General features: G+C 41.2%; 1 protein-coding gene across 1 annotated transcript in view; it reads right to left on the bottom strand.

Annotated features, from left to right (window-relative positions):
* GPC3 (glypican 3) overlaps positions 1-20,925 on the bottom strand; it is a 299,948-nt gene that overhangs the window by 89,426 nt on the left and 189,597 nt on the right. Inside the window, exon 3 of the mRNA XM_056859209.1 lies at positions 3,271-3,965. Coding sequence (XP_056715187.1) covers positions 3,271-3,965 — 695 coding nt within the window. The remainder of the gene's footprint in view (positions 1-3,270; positions 3,966-20,925) is intronic.

The following is a 20,925-nucleotide window of genomic DNA, read 5'->3' as shown; positions in this document are numbered from 1 at the left end:
GAAGCAAAAAAAAAAAAAAAAAGCCACCCCTTTTTTTTGGGGGGGGGGTATGCACAGCAAAATCTGCGTGAAAGCAGTCTTGGTCTCTAACATTTTTATAGCATAGTTTCTCCAAGGAGCCCAGGGCATCATTGATATTTTTTAAAAAAATATTTTTACTTACTTGAAACATTTATTAGGTGGTTTTTTCCACCTTATGGAACTTAAGGCAGTTTACGATATGAATAAAATATTATAAAAACCAGAATTTAAAACTACAAATTAAGAATGCCATCAAGTTAATCAAATGCACTCCTGAATAAAACCATCCTCAACTGCCTACTGAGGACCGAATGTGAGGGGGCCAGGCACCCCTAGGGAGGTTGTTCCATAACCATGGGGCTGCCACTAAAAAGGCCCCCTCTCATATACCCACCACACAAGCATCTTTAATAGATGGGACAGTCCCTGTGAACTTAATTCCCAGGCAGGAACATATGGGAGAAGATGGTCCTTCAGATACCCGTCCCAAGCCATGTAAGGCTTTAAAGGTCAAAACCAGCACTTTGAATTGGGCTCGGGAGCTGATTGGTAGCCACTGTAATTGCTGTAATATCAGGATCACATGTTTCCCAATAAGCCAACCCTGACCAGTAGTCCAGTCACTGATCTCTACACTAGCTGCAGCTTCTGAACACTCTTCAAGGGTAGCCCCAAATAGAGCACATTGCAGTAGTCCAGTCTCGACGTAGTTAAAGCATAGATCACTGCTGTTAGATCCGACTGAACCAGTAACAAGTGCAGCTGGTGCACCAGCCAAAGCTGGGCAAAAGCACTCTGAACCACCATAGCTGTCTGGGTTTTTAAGGTGACTGTTGTGTCAAGTAGCACTGCCAAACTGCGAACCTGGATCTTCAACAAGGGTATAACACCATCCAAGACCAGAGAGATCTCAAATTCCTAGTCTGCCTTCCCAGTAACTCTCTGTCTTGTCAGGATTAAGTTTCATTTCTCCCTGTTGCCATTTTATCCCCCGAACCAGTCTGTGATGTAGGTTAGGCTGAGAAATAGCCAAGTGACTTAAGGTCACTAATGTGAAGTTCATGGCAAAGCGTGACTGGAACTTGGGACTTCCCCTGTCCTGAAACCTCTGAACTTTAGACAGCATGTAAGCCAACAATTCTTTTTAAAAGGCTGCAACACAGACATGATTTATTTGCTACGCTAAGTGGTTAAAAAGAGATGCTTCTGATCAATCAGTTAACCCTCCTTTTGGAAGACTGCTTTTAATTTAAGCATTTATTAAAACAAAAAACAGATGGCAGCTGCCATCTTAGAATGGGAAAATGATTCCTCTTGGACACAAAAGGGAAATGTACTTTCTCAGATTGTGACAACTGAGAATATACATCAATCATTTACTATCCGAAGAAGTTACTTTTTGTCATACGTAGATTTAGACCGATAGTACAAGCTCAAATTGATCAACTGAGAAGTCTTTAATTACGGTGATTCCCCCACAAGCCTAAACCTGCTAACCTTCAATTGCCTATTCTGATAGTTACTAGGGGGCTCTCATACCCTTCGGCGATATTTGTACTAGGAGAGATAACTTAAATGCAACACAATACCCTTTTTCATTGCAAATGTCTTAATCAAGAGTCTCCTCTGGTTACCCATTTGGATCTTTGTTTACCTTTAATGTACCAGTAAATTGTTCACGAGTTATTAATCCCAGAACAGAAAAGTCATTTGCTTAAAATCTTCTGCCCTTTTTCTCCCTCTCTGGCAGCTAATACTTTGCAATTAGAGAGCTATTGTAAGGTAGAAATACTTCATCCCCCTTTACAGCTTCATTTTGTTTCAACTAAGAGTGAAATTTTCTCTACTCCTCTTTGCAAAACAGCCATCCAAAGGACCCTGCAGTTGCTTGTCAAGCTGTCTTCTACCAATGCCAGACCACGGGTCCATCTAGCTCAGTATTTCCTATAAGGGCTCTCTTAAAAGGGTACAAGTGTGGGGTAAAACCTATGGACAGTAGCCGGGACTTTGTGTACTGGCTTTACCACCAAGCTACTATCCCTCCCAATATCCTTTTGGACATTTCAAAATGATTTGTACCAAGTTGAACCATTGGTCCACCTGGATCGATAGTGTGAATTCCAATTTGCCATAGCTCTCCAAAATCCTAGGAAACTGATTTTCTAGTTTTGCTACTCTTTTTTTTAAATTGTAAATGTGTGAAGTTGAAGCAGGAGTCTTCTGAATGTTCTACCACTGAGCAGTAACACTTCCTCCAAGGGCAACTACCACACCTAACCTTGCATTGCTGCAACCGGAATTAGCTTTTGAAGGTACAGAACCAAGAACTATCCCACAATGTGGCTAACCATGTTATTTAATCATGCAACGTTGAGGGCCCACTATAACCCAGAGTAGACTGCTGAACATTCAGCCAAGAATCTGTTAAATTCTGTTCATACTAAAATTCCTGTGCGATGCTGCTTCCAAGAGCGCCCCTGAATTATTCTAGGATGAAAATGTGTCTCTGAACTAGTGACCATCAGCAGTTTAAGAGAGCAAGTCACGTTCATGCCAGGAACCAGTCATATTCTGACTCCTGGGACAGCCCCAGGGGAGAAGAAAATATCTGCACAGATAATCAGTTCTGATACAGTATCATGGAACTATTCTAAAGAACTCCTAGAAAGACAGGAGCATTCTGAAGGGCGGCAAATTAAAAATAACATGTAATTTATTTATTAAAATATTTATACTTCACTTTTCCTCTTGGCTGAAGGCAGCAGGACAGGAAAATACAACACAGGAAGAGGAACACTATATACCAGAGCCCTACCCTGCAGCTATTTGCACCAAAGACCCCCTCAAATGCAGGACACACCACCCTTGCCTAAGGAACCACCTTCTGGTAGAGTTTGGTTGCTGGTCTTGTGCTCCTCTTTCCTGCTCTTCACTTCTGGGGAAATCTGATGTAAGCAAAACAGGGACCCTCTTGCTCATGCATTACTATATCCATTCCTTCCCTTCAAAGTTACCCAAGTTATCACAGCAAGCTTAGGGCTTTCTGAAATGATGTAGCAACAATTCAGAGAATAAATATTCTGCATTCGGTAAGATTCCACATGGAACTGCTTGACACACAAATTGCTTTTTTCTTTCCATTTTGAAGTAGCATTTTCCCTTGTTCCCTGGAATCTCATTTACACATATACCCAACCCTCAAGGAAAAAAATGTTCAAGGGGATCTACAGACACCATAGCAGGACTCACCGTTGCAGCCAGCTTCTCTGCATTCTTCTGCATGAACATAATTGAGTCCCGTATCAAGGAGAAGAGGTTGAGAAGCACATGCTCCATGTCATAGACGCCCCGCATGCCTTTCGTCAGTCCTTCCAAAGACCGGAGATATTCCCGCCAGTAACTGTCTATCTCTGCCACACTGGCAAGGCACCCTTGCAAGACAACATTGCAGAATCCAGCACATGGCTTGGCCATCATGAGGTCCTGGCAGTGAGGGCAGTACCACATTTTCAGAAGAGCCCGCCCACAGTCCTTGCTGAATTTCAAATGGTCGGTGGTGTTGACCACCTCGATACCAAGGTTGAGTGCCTGAAGGAAGACTCGTGTCACTTGCAGAGACTTCGACACTTGTGTCATCATGACCTTGGGAAAGTTTCCAAACACCTTCAGGTCTCGCCTTGCTAGCCGGAGGCACTCAGTCATTTCCAGTGAAGGATCAGGGAAGCCTGGGTTAACTAGGTCTGGATAGACTAAAGGGAACAAGCTGTCAAAGAACTCATTTATCATGTCATTGACATTAATGTCTGAGCCCAAGATGTACAGAGAGATGTCAGTAAAAAATTCTCCCACAAATTTAGAAGCCTTGGCAGCCATGTTGCGGTAAGAATTTCTGAACATAGTATTTGTATAGTTCCTTGCATGTCGGACGACAATCTCAAAGGCTTCTGTGGAAACAAAAAACAACAACAAAGTAGGGGTCAACTAACTTTATTCTGAAAAATACACAAATGGAGTGATAAATTGTTCAAAATATCAAGGTGTGTCTTCCACGGAAACCAAGTTAATGGCAGGTCACAGGCAAGGGGCTAATGAGAAGATGGAATGGAGGCCTCTCTGCCTGGCCCATTGTTAATACTCAGCTTCCGTGCAAGCCAACCTTGGACTTTTCCACCTGCAACCTTCAACACACATGACTATTCCCAACAGAAAGTACACTACACCATGGTTAATATATTCAAGACTTTTTTGCCCCCTAGTCAGCCTAGGTTACAGAGATGTCCATTGTCCCACTGCAGCTGATCTCCTGGTGCTGGGCCACCATGTTGCACATCATTACCAGTTCAAAAAGGTACATCACATGAACACACATGAACACATGAAGCTGCCTTATACTGAATCAGACCCTTGGTCCATCAAAGTCAGTATTGTCTGCTCAGACCGGCAGCAGCTCTCCAGGGTCTCAGGTAGAAGTCTTTCACATCACCTACTTGCTTAGTCCCTTTAACTGGAGATGCCAGGGATTGAACCTGAGACCTTCTGCATGCCAAGCAGATGCTCTACCACTGAGCCACGCCCCCTCCCCTCCGCATCACATTTTGCCTTTAGCCAGACCGGACATGCGGCTACATCTAAGCTTGGCTCAGCAGGATGGCTCTAGAGTGCATGCATGCAATGAATGAAACCCCTCAGAAGCCCCCAGGAAGGTCTTTGTACCCAGAACCATGCCTGATTCTCCTGCTCAGATAAAAAATGCTAACTGATTTTGTCTGCAAGCATGTAAGTGAACATATTAAACAGAAGAGGCTACCGTGACAGGCAGGTATGAATCCTTTTTAATGCTAAATACACTCCCTGCACTTGGGCTTGCAGCTCTCCTGGGCACTAAAAACAGGGGGACAAAGAAGCAGCACAAAGCTCCACAGTTCATAGGTCACTAACCATGTCTGGCATAAGAGCTTTCAGCTCTGTCTGTGTGGGATATGAGAAGCGGATGCAGCATGCAGGGAGAGTATGCACACGAAATATTTAAAAAATGTATTAAAGTTTGAAGTCATAATGTTTCATTTCTTTTCCCCCTGCTTGCATTATATCTGAATGGAGATTAGAAACCCAGCAGTAAAGGCTCTGTAACACACACTGCCGGCATCACAAATTAAATCACTTAAGATTAAAGGCTCTGCCCATACTTCATAGTACCGGCTCCTTGCCTGTGCTGCAGTTGGCCTATTAAATTGGAACAGAATCACACACTGAAACTTAAGAGTTTCTTGAGTGCCAAGCATTTTAAGCCATGCACCATCCTCTACATCCTGACCACCACCATGTTGGCAGGCATAGCAAAAGGCATAACAGAACACATGAACACACACATGAAGCTGCCTTATACTGAATCAAACCCTTGGTCCATCGAAGTCAGTATTGTCTATTCAAACTGGCAGCGGCTCTCCAGGGTCTCAGGCAGAGGTCTTTCACATCACCTACTTGCCTAGCCCCTTTAACTGGAGATGCTGGGGATTGAACCTGGGATCTTCTGCATGCCAAGCAGATGCTCTACCACTAAGCCACAGCCCCTCCCCAAAAAGAAGAAAAGTAGATTCCAGCAGGGAAGCCATGTTGGCAACAGCAATAAGTGGCATTGTGTGTGAGCATGTGCGCCATCAAATCACAGCTGACTTATGGAACCTCATAAGGTTTTCTAGGCAAGAGATGTTCAGAGATGGTTTGCCACTGACTGCCTCAGCGTGGGCTGAGAGAGTTCTGAGAGAACTCTGACTGGCCCAAGGTCACCCACCAGACTTCATGTGGAGGGGTGGGGAATCAAACCCACTCTTAACCGCTACACCACGATGGCTCTCATCAGTCCATGCCCAGTCCATGCCCAGTACTTTCTACCCTGTTGGGCAGCAGTTCAGGGCCATTCCCAACCTCTGCTTTCCCAGACCCTGTAAGTGGAGATGTCTCAGACTGAACCCAGGACCTTCTGAACACAAAGCATATACTCTACCACACAGCCACAGCTACTCCAACCCCATTCCTGTAGGGAGAGATTCAACTATCATGAATGTAGATTCATTGCTTTGGCCAGGAGATTCAATTTCTATTCACAGATGCAGAACAAAAACCAAAAAATCCAAAGAAGCCTTTACAAAACTTCAATATAACACTAGCCAACAAGAGCATGATAGATTCCTTTTAACAAGCTCTATCCACTGAATCATGCCAACTCCAATCACCCAGCTCAAAAATGCCTTTGTGTAGATGCAGGCCTATATCTACAGTGGGGGCCTGCAAGGGCAAGCCCCCTCCCCCAAATGTGCTGGGCCCCACCAATCAGCATTTGTGCTGCTATAGGAGGCAGGCTAAAGGTTGAACATCACCCTCTCCTATAGCCTTACAGGCTGGTGTGTTCCCTTGCCCAATCTGTGGAGCATAGTTGGAGCTAAAGAGAGGAGGTAAATGCTTCTCTCCCTCCCCCACAGTCTGTAGGGTTGCAAAGTGTCCCCTGGAAAATTGATTTTTAAGAATACATTTAAATGTCCAGTATTTTAGGGTGAGCCCAGACACCAGCCAGTGCTCCTCAGCATGCTTTTCGGGGTTGGAGGAGAAGGCAGCGTCAAGCCTGAGTGCGCCCAGAACTCCTCCTCCAAGCCCAACGATCATGAAACACACTGCTTGCTGCTCACGCTTGGAGGAGCAGCATGGAGTCTAAGAGCAAACCAGCAGCTGCTGACATCTCTTTACTCAAGCCCCTAGCTAAATACATTGATTTCTTTTTACAGCCCTTTACTGTAAAGACTGACTCATTCGTGGCAGACACCAGAGAAATCATCAGACAAGTAGAACAGATCAGCTTTCCATCTGAAGGGGTCATTGCTACACTAGATGTCACGGCATTATACAGTAATATCCCTTTAACATCAGCCCACAATATAATAGAGGATAAATTGAGGTCACGTACTGACCCTAAGCCACCTATGCATTTTCTTCTAGAAATAATTGATATTTTAGAACAGAATTTTTTCGGATATTTAGACTTTTTTTTTTCTGCAGGTGAAAGGTGTGTCCATGGGTGCCGCCTGTACACCGTCCATCGCAAACATTTACATGATTGAGTTTGGTTCTAGATATTTATTTTCTGATAATCCTTTTTCACAGCACATTAAGTTTTACAAAAGATTCACTGATGATTTGTTCTTCATTTTTGATACACAATATTATTTTCAACAGTTCATTACCGGATTAATACATTAGATAACAATTTGATGTTTACAGGGCATAGTGATCCCACCTCTCTACCATTTTTGAATGTTGAGCTATATAGAACTGTACAAAATACTATAGCAGTGAAGCCTTATAAAAAGGCAACTAACAGAAATGCAGAAATTGCATTTTTCTTCGTTTCATCCTGTACACCTAAGAAGAAATTTACCTTTTAGTCATTTGTTAAGATTGAAGAGGAAAGCTACAAAAGAGAAGGATTTTCAAATAGCAGCCAACAGTCTTTATTAGTTCACTGAGGAAGAAAGGCTACTTGGATGCAGTCTTACATAACACCATGAACAGAGCATCAGGGCTTAATCGTGATATTCTACTACAGAGTTAACGGGCAAGTTAAACAGCAGGCAAATGCAATTTATTCCTCTTTACAGTTTATTCTCGCACATATGAGGTGAAGAAAATCATCAAACATCACTGGCATTTAATTCAACATTTGCCAGGCTGCAATAACTTCCCCATCTTTGGCCTTAGGAGAATCAGATCTTTTAGAGATTTCTTAGTAAGATCTGATGCATATAGGCCACCACCTCCCATTAATGTGTCTGGCCATCATAAATGCAACATATGTTCTGTCTGCCCGCTGAGCGTACCAGTTAAAGATCATGGGGCAACATCAACTGGATTTAAATTTGCACTTAAGCAATTCACAAACTGTGCCTCGAGATAGGTGGTGTATGCAATTTTGTGCCCCTATGGCAAGATGTCTATAGGGAGCACCATGAGAGCAGTGCGGATTCGAATTGGGGAACACAGGTCTCGCATCCGTGCTCGAGTGTGCGGAGCACCTTTAGTTGAACATTATTTAGACAAAGGACATGGGGAGAACAACATGTTTTTGTTTTGTTTTGTGGCAGTACAGTCCACATTCATTTCAAGAGAAGGATGTGCATAAGATCCTCATCGAACATGAAATGAAGTTCATGTTCATGTTCAAAACCTTGGCATCGTGGGGACTTAATACTGAATTCGATCTGTCTTGTTATGTGTAGCCAGTAGTGGGTATTAGCACACACCTGGAACGGCTGTAATAGCTTTTAGGCTCCGTGCGGGGCTGAGAGTTATGTGCCTTCGAGAAGCTTCCGTGAACCCACTGAGGTCTCTTAGGAGCATTCACCTATTGGTCCAGGTAGGCAATAATTGTGCGAGTTATTTGCAGTGTTACAATTATACTTATAGTGATTAGACTGTAGCAAGTTCAGTTTTGTATATGTCATTTTTATACATGTTATATTTTGTCATTCTTCTTTAGAAGCCGATACATCATGATAGTAATGTGTAAAGGCAAGCATCAATATTTGAAATTTGCAAGCTGAAGAAGTGTCCGAAACGTGGAAATATCCAGAATTCATGTTCTTGCTGTATTTCCTCGCCACGTTCTCTTGACCACACTCTTGCTGGACTTTGCTGACTTTATCATATTCCTTTCGATTTGGATGTTTACATGTTTATTTTGCTCGAATCTGCATCCTTGCAGTTTGGATCATCGCACACACACACACACACAGTGTGTTTCTCCGGCTCCTGTGTTTGAATCTTCACATACTTACTTGCTGTTTTTCCACAGAAGCCCGTATGGCTATTTTTCCATAGTGGACTTCTTTAGGACCACCTCTTCCCAGGGCTGGTCTTAAGGATGGGACAATTGGGCCTTATGATATGTCTGTGTGCTGCTACTCCAGAGGTAATGACAGGGAGGGAAGCAATCAGTTGGGTGCATGGACTTAACCACTCTCTCCAAGGGGACCGCCATAAGAGAAGCAAGCCAGGTATGGGGACAGAAGGAAGCAGGGTGGGGTGGCTGCCACTGTCACCTTGGCATCATCACGCAGTGCAGCAGCAGGACATCCGTTGGGCAGTAGGGGGAATTTCTGGTACCAAACCCAGGTGGAGCTTAGTTGTGTTACTGCACTATGGCAGGGACAGCTGTGACACATACCAACAAGGGTTGTTGGACGTAAAGAAAAGATCTTTCATTCTAGTTTCTCCCTTTGTCTGGATTATATCTAACTTTAGGACACCTCTTGACTCTGCGTGGGCCAGGTTAGCTGGAGCCCGTTTTGGACTTTGAAACTCTGCTCGACTCAGTCTTTACTCAGTCCTGTTAGTCAAAATCAAGCACCATTGATGTTGTTTTTAATCTGTAATTACTGGTTTAAAATTAATTAATAAAATTAATATTGAATGCATTGTATTGAATGTATTTTTATGATATATCATTGATGTTAGTTACCCGGCTTCGGCTGGGATAGAAGGCAGGATAAAAATCTAAATCTAAATAAATGAATACAATAAAACATATTAACCTGAGCAGCAATAACCATTTATATTATTTTTGGAAAATATCAAGCTTGGCAACCTCTGGATGCCATGACAAAATGGTTGAAACAGAGTTCGCTGAAATCGAATCAATCAAAGACTGTGCCATACCTGTCTTGATCTGACCAAGCCACAGTGATCCATGCAACGGCCACCTCCAGGCTAGACTACTACAACTCTCTTTATGTGGGGCTGCTCTGGAGGATCCAGCTGGTCCAGAATGTGGCAGCGATGGTCCTTACAGGGACCCCACTGAGACCACATATCCAACTAGTGCTCCGTCAGCGGCACTGGCTCCAGATGGAGTACCGGATCAGGTTCAAGGTGTTGGTATTAACCTTCAAAGCCCTAAACGGTCTGGGGCCCTCATATCTGCAGGACCGTCTCTCCTGGTATGCCCCCCAAAGAGTGTTATGCTCAGCAAAGAACTTGCTGGTAGTCCCCAGCCTGAGAAGTATTTGGCTGTAATCAACCAGGGCCAGGGCTTTTTCGGCTCTGGCCCTGGCCTGGTCGAACTCTCTGTCTAGTGAGACCTGGGCCCTGCAGGATCTAGCACAGTTCTGCACAGCCTATAAGATGGAGATGTTCTGCCAGGCCTATGGTAGAGGGCAGCTATATCCCTCCCTTATTTGCTTTCTCTAATCTGGCATTGGTGTTCCCGAACACCTCTCCACTAGGCTGGCTGCTGACCTTTGTGTCAATAGAATGGATGTCATTAGATTTTAGAATCAGCTTTGAACTGTGGATTTAAAATTTTTTATTTATTTAATATGTACCAGCAGAATTAGGAATTTTAATGTAATATATTGTTTTTATGATGTATGCTGCTCTGAGCCCGGCTCTGGCCAAGATAGAGCAGGATATAAACCCCAAAATTAATTAATTAATAGTGGATGGGCCGTTGAGATCTGACCAGTCGCATTAACTTGGATGGGAGAGATCTCCAGACCTCTAGTAGTAATTGCCAGAGCAAAATATTTCTCCTCATCCAGGCTTTTAATTATGAGCTTTCTATTTCATTTGTTTTATGATCTGCTCCTAGCCTGAGGCTTGTTTTTACTAACATTTTAGACTGCTTTGTTTATGCTGTCTTTTTAATAGTTTGACTTGTTTTTACTGATCTGATTTTTTATTTATTCCATTGGCTTGGCTTATTTTATTGACTTTGTTTTTTATTTAATGTTTTAGTTGTGAGCCGCCTTGAGCAAGTCTGAAGAAGCAGCATCAAAATTTCCAAATATATATTTACATACTTTGACTGCGACAGCCAACCTTATATAATTTCCCAATGATACTCAAACTTTGCTGCATCTCCATAGTACAGGACTACCACCAATAGGGGACAGCCATTTGAACACTTTACTGTGTGCTCCAGGGGAGGAGCCAATTGCCACCTCGAGAGGATGCTCATGTGTTATTTTCAAGGTAAATGTCTGCCTGTAAAACATCCATCTTGAAACAGTACTGAAAACGCCAATAAAACCAATGCCTTGCACAACTTTCCTTTAATTAATGGACACAGTACAAGATAATTTAGTGTTGTACATGATGGCCATATAAAACTTTATGTAGCTTTTCTGATTAGCGCACATGGCTACAAAGAACAGAATGACAAAAAAGTATGAATTTTTTTTTTACTATTTCCTGCAAGAACAAGAGTTTGCTCTGATATGAGAAGACAACTGGTACAGTCCAAATCAATGGAACGGGAACTGTAAGGCAATTCTTCTAATGACCTGTGTAAGCAAGTGTGGCAATAATGAAAATGGAATAAAAATCTAGTTACATTTGCAAAGGAAGCCACGAGCAGCCAAACAAAGACATTATGGTGCCCAACAGCAGTCCTGAATAAAATACTGACAAATCCCAGCACAATGTCAGGTGGAGTGAAGGAGGCACCCGCTCCATCATACCTACACCTGGCTCAGGTAGAGAGCTTCTTCCTCCTTCCAGCTTCCAACTGCAATTGCCAAGACTATCAGAGGGAGGCAGGAAACAGACAGGTGGCCACCCACCAACACACACACACACACCATTTCAGGTTTCAGCTCAGTTAAGAATCCCTTCCCTGAGGAATAATATAAATATCGTTTGGGGTTTTTTAATTCTTGCAAGCTGTTGGGGAATATGCAACTGAAAAGCAGCCTAAAATAAGCATCATTACCTGCCCTAAGCTCTGACATGTCCAAGTTAGAAAGAAAAAAACTTTCAGCGCATTGAAGAACTCATGAAAGGGCTAATTGAGCAATTGGTTCCCATGAGTATTTCTATGGTATTGCCCTTGTGGCAATGAAGCTTCCAAGAGTGATTGGCTTACATCAGGGCAAAGTCTCACTGGGGCAATGTCTCAAAACAGTTGCTCAGGGACAGGGGGCCACAAGTACACTTTTGTATCTAGCATGAGTCTTCTTCCCTTCCCTAGGAATGTCTCTGTTATTACATAGCTGTCTTCTAGGCAGTTATCTGTAGAAGAAATTGAGGTGTTAAATTTAGGATTAGGCTTTGTTCCCACTGTGCCCTATTCTGCGTTTCAAACAAGAATTGAACTATTCAAGTTGTTTCGTGCAATAAAACTAAAGGATTTTTTAAGGAGACTACCACTAGCCCTGAAAACATTTATCCCTTTAAAGCTAAATCTACTTTCAATCCTAATTCTAATAATTATTTGATTGACACTTTTCAATTGTTAGTGACACAAGATGTGGAAAAAATTGAAAAACACTAATGGCAGCAAAAAGCTAACCTTACAGCTGCACAGAGGCAAGTTCTTAACGATTTATCTAATGACCCGGATATTTCGATTCATCCAGCGGATAAGGGAGGGGCGATAGTGGTAATGAGTACGGAATCATATAGAGCAGAAAACATGAGACAACTTTCCGATGTCAATTTCTATCAACGGCTACCTAATAATCCATCTTCAAAAGTTTCAAAACTTATACGTACAGTAGTGCAAGAAGGTCTTCAACTTGGGTATATTGACAGCAAAACTGCAGAATTCTTGTTAGTTTCCCATCCAAAAATACCAGTATTCTATACGTTGCCCAAAATACATAAAAAAATTGTACAACTTCTCCTGGGCGCCCTATTGTATCTTCCCGGGGATCTTTAATAGAACCACTTACAAAATTTCTTGATTTTTTTCTACAACCATTCATGTCGGCTACTCCTTTTATTTTAGATTCGCAAGACCTCATTCAACTTGTAGAAGAACTCAGCATGCCTCCACAGGCAGTTCTTGCTTCCCTTGACGTTACAGCTCTGTACACTAATGTGTGCTTAGAAGAAGCTAGAAATATCATTGCTGATTTGTTAGATACTCGTAGTAATCAATCTCCACCCACTCATTTCTTATTTCTTATTAGAAATAGCAGACCTTATTTTTGAGAACAATTTTTTTCATTTTGAATCAAATTTCTTCCTTCAAATTAAAGGAGTAGCGATGGGGGCGGCTTGTGCCCCCTCTATAGCGAATCTTTACATGATTCATTTTGAAAATCCTGTTTATTTTTGATTCTGAGGATTCCTTTAATAAGTTTGCTCTATGGATTAACGCACAGAATATACACCTTCAATTTACAGGCAGCTGTCATCCTAACAACCTTCCCTTCTTGGACTTAGATATTTTTGTTCAGCAAAACCGTATGTTGGGAGTAAGACCATATAGAAAAGCATTGGCGAAAGACACTGGTTTACATTATCTATCGAACCATCCTAGACATTTGAAGGATAGCTTACCATTTAGCCAGTTACTCAGATTGAAAAGAAATGCCACTCACGAGAATGATTACCATTCTGCCTTGCGATTAGGAGCAACATTAACAAAAAGAGGATATCCTGAGAAAACACTTACAGAAGCATATAATCGCGTAGCCAGCAAGGAAAGACAAGGAAAGACAATCACTTTTTCAAAAGAAACAGAATGCTACCACGTCCAAAGTATTTTGCTCATTAACTTATAGTCGCCATTCTAACGTGATTCAACAGTGTATAAGAAAGCATTGACACATTCTTAACTCAATTCCAGGTTGTAAGGATTTTCCTTTGTTTGGATTGCGTCACACTAGTTCTCTTAAAGATAAACTTGTGCACTCTGATTTGTTGAGATCATCTAGCAGAAATTATGTGGTAGGGCATTTTAAATGCAAAGGCTGCTCAGTCTGTCCTTATAGTCTTCCTGTCAAAGAATTTAGATCTAGCTCTTCTAATTTTCGGTTTACACTATGACATTTTTCCAATTGTGGCACCAGTAGAGTAATTTACACGGTAACCTGCAGTTGTTCTCTTTTGTACATTGGCAGCACCGTGAGACAGGTGCGTCTCCGTATTGGAGAACACCGCTCGCGCATACGTGCCCGTAATCTAGAGGCACCATTAACTAGCCGCTTCATAGAAAAATAGCATAGCGAGAACGATTTAAGATTTTTCGTTCTGTGGGTATATAAAGATCATCCACACAATGTCAATGACGTGCAGAAAGTGCTTTTACAACATGAGAAGCATTTAATATTTCTCTTTAATTCTCTTGCCCCTTATGGACTTAATAAGGAGTTCAACCTATCTTGTTTTTTATGAAAGGCTCCTTTAAAATGAAAACGAGGCTTTGTAGGAAAACCTTCTTATTCACACCCTGCCTCATTAACAATTAACAAGGAAGTAGCAGCCCATTCAGGAGAGTGAAATTTGAAATTACATGCTAGATATCATACTAAAGGTAAGATTTATGCTTTAGCACAATCTTAGATAGTCCAAATACTTTTTTACGTAGTCAATTTTGTAATTTATAATCAGGCTGAAGAAGCCACTCTTGTGGCGAAAGTGCTGTTACATATCCGGAAAGGCGTTTCCTCCGTTTTTGCCGTTTTCTGCGCAAGCGTCCAGCAACAAGCCAAGCTGATTTTGTTGGATATTGTCCCTTTACTACGAACTTTATGAAAAGACTGTGACTGTTTGCCATTGTGTCCACTTGCTTGCACTATTTTTGCTAGTTCTGTAGATATTCTTGCTTGTCCTTGTCGTCATTTTCTAATGTGTACACTATTGTAACTATCACTCACTTTGTACTTGTTATATTGTCATTCTTACTGTTTGGTACTTCATTACACTTGTATCATTGTTTGCAGAGCCTACTACTGTTTGTTATTACAACCTGATAAGGAGGGCTTTAAACTAAATCCTATGGGGGAGCAAGACAAGAACTTAAAGCCTAGCATGATAACAATAACTGGAGATGAGAACAATAACGATTTGCGGGGAGTGCCATGTATGCGAGGAAACATAGACTTGTGGGTAAGTTCAGAAATGAAAACCTCAGGCACATAAACCATGGATTCTGATGTCTGTACACTAATGTGCAGAGTATTGGAAACAAGCAGGAAGAACCCCTAATACAGGAAGGGGATTTTGACCTAATTGGCATTACTGAAACTTGGTGGGATATCACTCACAATTGGAATATTAAGATTGAGGGGTACAGTACCACCAGTATTGTAAAGTTCCACAAGGCTATATTAGGGGAACTAATGGAAATGTAGTGAAGGTGATAGGAGTTGGTTAGTAAGAACACAACCTTTAATTTTAAATCAATTTAGTTTTAAACAATATTTTGTTTTAAACAAAATTTATACTTAAACTCAAAAATTCAGATATTTTATTATATATACTATAGTTATATCACCACATCCTACTATATATACTACTATATATTAAACAAACTTCTACTATATAGGGGACTAGATTTGGACAAAGATAAGGATTATCAGGATTATCAGAAGCCACTAAGGTTAGAACTCTACCATGAACCGCAAATGCAATTGCCCATTTGATGATGATATGTTGCCTTCTCCAAAGCTAAGTAGGGCTGATGACCCTTATAATGCCAATGACACTTTAAAAAATCATTCACAGTTCCCCCTAGATCAACCCTTCTTGTCAAACGATATGGAAAGCCTTCACGACTATTCAACTGATGAATTAAAAGCGGAGGCTGCTGTGGAATACATTTACCAGGATCTAGCACAATTAGATAAACGACAACAATTAGATAAACAACAACTCAAGAAATGACAACTCAATACTGAGTTTGCTGGGGACAAAAACTCTCCTCATTGCTAACGCCTTAAACAAAATTTTCCAAAAAATTAGACAATTTAACAAACCTTATTTTAAGTAATATTCAAAGGAAGAAAGTGGAGATTATCCAGACCCCAAAAAAGCAACTCACTATTGTGCCAGACAACCAACATATAGTTCTTGACATCCATCATTACAAAAGGAAAATGATAAACTGGAAAAGTAAGTGGCCAATAAAAGAACATCTAGCCCACCTATTGAACCTACACCCAAAGTTAGTTGATTTAAAATATTTTGTTCATCTAACCAGCAACCGTCGTTCTTATAAACTAATGCTTCTATTCCACTCCCCAAGATTACCATCGCTAATCTTATCGAATTGGGAATGGTTACATAATTATGGTGTCTATCCTCAAGCCTCCTTTAAAATAGGATCATATCACTTTGACAGTAGGGACCCTGCCTTAACTAAGGAAACAGAACAAAAAATATTAGATACCCCCTTAATTCATTTGACTGAACCCCCTCAAAATGTTACAAAACCACCTATAATACAAATGGAGAGACTTGATGGAAATTATAACCCCACAATTCTGATGGGAAATGATCTCAATGCTATAGACGAGAACTTCATCAGTTCTTTTGAAGCACTCCCTGGGGAAGAACAAACCAACATTATTAAAAGACTAGGAAAACTTCAAGCACACCTGAGTAAAACCCAACAAGAAAGTGTAACTCAATTAATTTCCATAGACAACAATAAGGCTTTAAGATCCACTGCATCGTGAACCAATATAACTCCTCAACTAAGGGGTACAAACAAGAAACTCATAAATAAATAAAAAAGGAAAAGAATTCCCTCTTCCAGGAAAAACCAGGAAGGAATTATACCATTCTTAGTTAAAAAAAAAACTCACCAAGATGCAGAACAATCTGAGACATCAGCGCTAACCCCTGACCCACCAGCACCAACTCCCCTTGAGCCTAAAATTCATATACGCACTCCGCAGTTGCCCTCTCAGCCAGCCCAATTGAAGAGCACAACACTGGAGGTAAATGACAAAACATAAGTAATAACTTAAGAATAGTTAGTTGGAATACGGCAGGATGGAATACTAAACACCTCCTACCCAAAGTGCACTCCTTCTTATCTACATTCGATATATTATTACAGATTGAGGGGTACAACTTGTTTAGAAGGGATAGGCAGTTAAGGAAGGGGGGAGGAGTAGCATTGTATGTCAAAGATTGTACACTTGTGAAGAAGTACATGAATCTGAGCATGGTAGTTCAGTTGAGAGTCTATGGGTAAAAATAAAAGGAGTAAGAAATAATCGTGATATTATGGTGGGGGTCTGCTATCGACCACCAAACCAGGCAGAGGACTTGGATAAGACACTCCTAGATCAAATTACAAAGTTCTCAAAGAGACGGGGGGACACTGTGGTCATGGGAGATTTTAATTACCCGGATATCTGTTGGAAGTCCAACTCTGCTAAAAATGGAAAATCCAATAAATTCCTGACTTGTCTTGCTGACAACTTCCTATTCCAGAAAGTGGACAGGCAAACAAGGGGATCTGCTATCTTAGACTTGATTCTCACCAACAGGGAAGAACTGGTTGATGAGGTTAAAGTTGGAGGCACTCTGGGTAGTAGTGACCATGTAATCTTGGAATTTAAAGTCTTGGGTAAAGGAAAAACTGTATGTAGTCAGACATAAAGGTTGGACTTTAGGAGAGCAAATTTTAACAAACTTAAACTTATCCTGGGTCAGAAATACTTAAGGAGAAAGGAGTTCAAGAAGGGTGGGAGTTTCTTAAAAATGAAATACTGAAGGCACAATCATAAACCATTCCTATGAGAAGGAAAAATGGAAGGAGCCTAAAGAGGCTAAGGCGGTTCCCCAAACCACTTTTTAAAGATTTGAGAAATTAAAAAGACTCATTTAGGAAGTAGAGTTGTGACAGGAAAGCTTGAGTTTACTCTCTATCCGAGACCAGACATACGGCCTAGTCTGGTGTTTACTTTAATCAGTTATTTGATTAAAGTGACGTCATTTAGAGCAATGGATGTTGGCAAAAGGGCCTGCGACACAGAAGATTTGTTTTCGCCACCCATATGCAAGCGAAGATTGATTATTTTTTTTGCCTCAGACAACTCTTTCTCGGTATATGCTGTTCCATTTAGGAAGTGGAAGGAGGGCCTTATAACCAAAGATGAATATAAACAAATAACTAGTGCTTGTAGGGAGACAGTTAGGAAAGCTAAAGCTCAGTATGAGTTTAGGCTAGTGAGAGATACTAAGGACAACAAAAAGGAGTTCTTTTCCTATGTCCAGAGTAAGAATAAGAACAAGGACAAAATAAGCCCATTGCAGGGACCAGAAAGTAAAATTGTAACAGGAGATGAAGAGAGGGCAGAACTCCTCAATTCCTACTTTTCCTCAGTCTTTTCTTGTGAGGGAAGCGGTACTAAACATGGCATAAACAGAACACATGATGAGGGAAGGGATTTGCAGTTGAGGATTGGCATTGGGGTGTTGCACAAATACCTAGTTTCTTTAAATGAAACAAAACCCTCAGGGCCAGATGAATTGCATCCAAGGGTACTCAAAGAGCTTGCAGATGTAATTTCAGAGCCTCTGTCCATTATTTTTTAGAAGTCTTGGAGAACAGATGAGGTGCCAGAAGATTGGAGGCGGGCAAACGTTGTCCCCATCTTCAAGAAGGGGAAAAAGGAGTATCCGGGTAACTACTGACCCATCAGCTTGACTTCTATACCAGGAAAAGTTTTTGAACAAATTATCACAGTCAGTCCTTGAACATTTAGAAAGGATAGATCTGATCACTAAGAGTCAGCATGGGTTTCTCAAGAACAAGTCATGTCAGACTAATCTTATCTCCTTTTTTGAGAAAGTTACTACCTTGCTGGATCAGGGGAATGCTGTAGACATAGTTTATCTTGATTTCAGTCCTCCGTGCCTGTGTCTATAAGGTGTCACCTGGGAGCACGGGTTGTCTAATGCCTATTTCTTACCCAGGGGGTCAACGCTTCCAGGTGCAAATCAACCCTTTCCAATAGGCACCGGAGACTAATTTTAGCATCCTTATCTCACTACATGCCTTTGCTTTCTCTGTAGTGAATTATTTTAATGCTGGCTGGTGGAACAGAAGACAGGAACATTTAAAAACATGCTACTGTGCTCTGTCCATGGTCCTGAAGCCTTGCTTGCCATCCTAGACTCGGACCTACAATGTATTAGACACAAGTGGTTTTCTGACCTATTGCACAACTGAAAGCATTCATGCCAGCACTATCCCCAACACCAGGCAGGGTTCCATCATGGGGGTTCCATCATGGGGTCTCAACTTAGACCGGCTGAGTTTTCAGCCAGATGGGAACATCTAGTTATTGGCTCTGTCTTTAAAGTTCAGTGTGTATATATTTTAAATAACATTTATTTAATAAAAAATACATTTTAAGCAGTGAAGGAAAACAACAGAAGACCATCCTTTTCTGGTAACATAAAACAGATAAATGGGACAGTCTTGAAAAAAATAAGCAAATGCTATTGCACATACATGTTAAAAAGAAAATCCAGATTTTGGAATTCATGGAATACAAATAACATTTGTTCAAATGGAATACAAATAACATTTGTTCAAAGTTAAAATGTGACATGGTATTTGATCTCGGGGAGGGGGACTAAGGTTGATAATACCCTAATAAATAACAAGCTAAACTAGAAATCAGTGATTTGAACAGATCCCACCCCATTGAAGAAGTAGGTCAGAATTCAGGTAAAATTTAAGTATGCCAGCTCAGCTAGTTTATTGATTCGTCTGAGTTGCTTCTGAAAAGGGGAAGATCAACTACCTTAAAAATCATGACATGGCTGCTATATAAAATAATTTAAAATATGGCAGGTGGTATACTATATCAACAGCCTGATTTTCTGAAAGGCAGAGCAACTTAAAAAGCAAATGCCACAAATATAGCAGTTTCAATCCAGTTCCAATGCTTCACATGTGCAAGGGTTCCCCTACTCCCTTATACAGTGCACATGAGAATCTAGTGTGTACTGGAGCAACCTTCTTCACAAGGAAGAACAAAAAAGTGCCTATGTGCAAAGGATGTTTGGATCACTGCTGATGTGTATAGAATTGCAGTTAGTTGTATCTGTGCTCAGGAGCATTCAGAATTCTGACTTTTGAGAAACCGTGGTAATTATTTTATGAGCTGAGCAGCTGGTAACCTGTTTCTTTTGCATACAGGCTACACCCAGGGTTATATCTTCATCTGGTGCATACTCAATGCCAGATCACATATATGCCACAGCTTTGGATCTGACTTGTGAAGATAAGCTTTGGATTCTGTGTTTCAAGGTGGCTAATAGTGTAGGCAACATTTATTTCACTTAAAGAACTAGACCAATTCAAAGAGTGTTCACATTCCTTAATAGTCTCCACAATGTTCTGCCATGGGTGATTTTTAAAAAAGGTAAAAAAAACTAAATAACACTCAAAAGATCCATCACAGATTTATATTCTGATGTAAACAATTTCTACCATTTAGAGGTCTAGAATTCATTTTACTGATATTGTAAATAAATTTTTAGAGACTAAGGCAAAGGTAGAATTTCTGTATCATGTAGGCGTTCTCTGCCCAGAGCAAAGCGGATTGATCTTCGGCACAGGTCATTAAAGGCAGGATTTCCGATGTCTGTGATGAACTATTGGGGGGAAAGCAGGCAAAAACTTTAAAGTGGATTTTGGAACAGACTCTGAAGACTGGTGATACAGTCTGACATTTCCTGTATCCGACTTGAGGCCATTCTCCACATCCTCGATCTCCTCAACTATATCCTCTGAGTGTGGTAACTTTCCCCTATCTGGGGAATTACATTCTGTGCTTGGTATCTTGTTAAGATCACCCTCCTTTGATGCATTGTTGGATTTAGCCACTTGTTTGAACATAGTTGGGTTATCAGATAAATTCCAAGGAGGGAGTCCATGAGTTTCCAATTCCATACTCTCTGGAGGTCACTCTGATGACTTATTTATGTTTCCCCCAGCTTTAGAGAAGTGCCTAGCATGTTTGAAATCTTTGAGAGCAGTGAGATATCTAAAGAGGAGACCATCACAAGGTTAGTAGAGATGGGGGGCAGTAAAACTGGAGTAGGTTGAGGTAGAGCTACCTCTGCGTTGACTGCAGTGGGGGGAGGGGTCTGGGCCAG

Source organism: Euleptes europaea, chromosome 13 (assembly GCF_029931775.1).
Source record: "Euleptes europaea isolate rEulEur1 chromosome 13, rEulEur1.hap1, whole genome shotgun sequence".
Classification (NCBI taxonomy): Eukaryota; Metazoa; Chordata; class Lepidosauria; order Squamata; family Sphaerodactylidae; genus Euleptes; species Euleptes europaea.
Note: the sequence above shows the minus strand (reverse complement) of the source record. Positions and strands in the feature narration are given on the sequence as shown.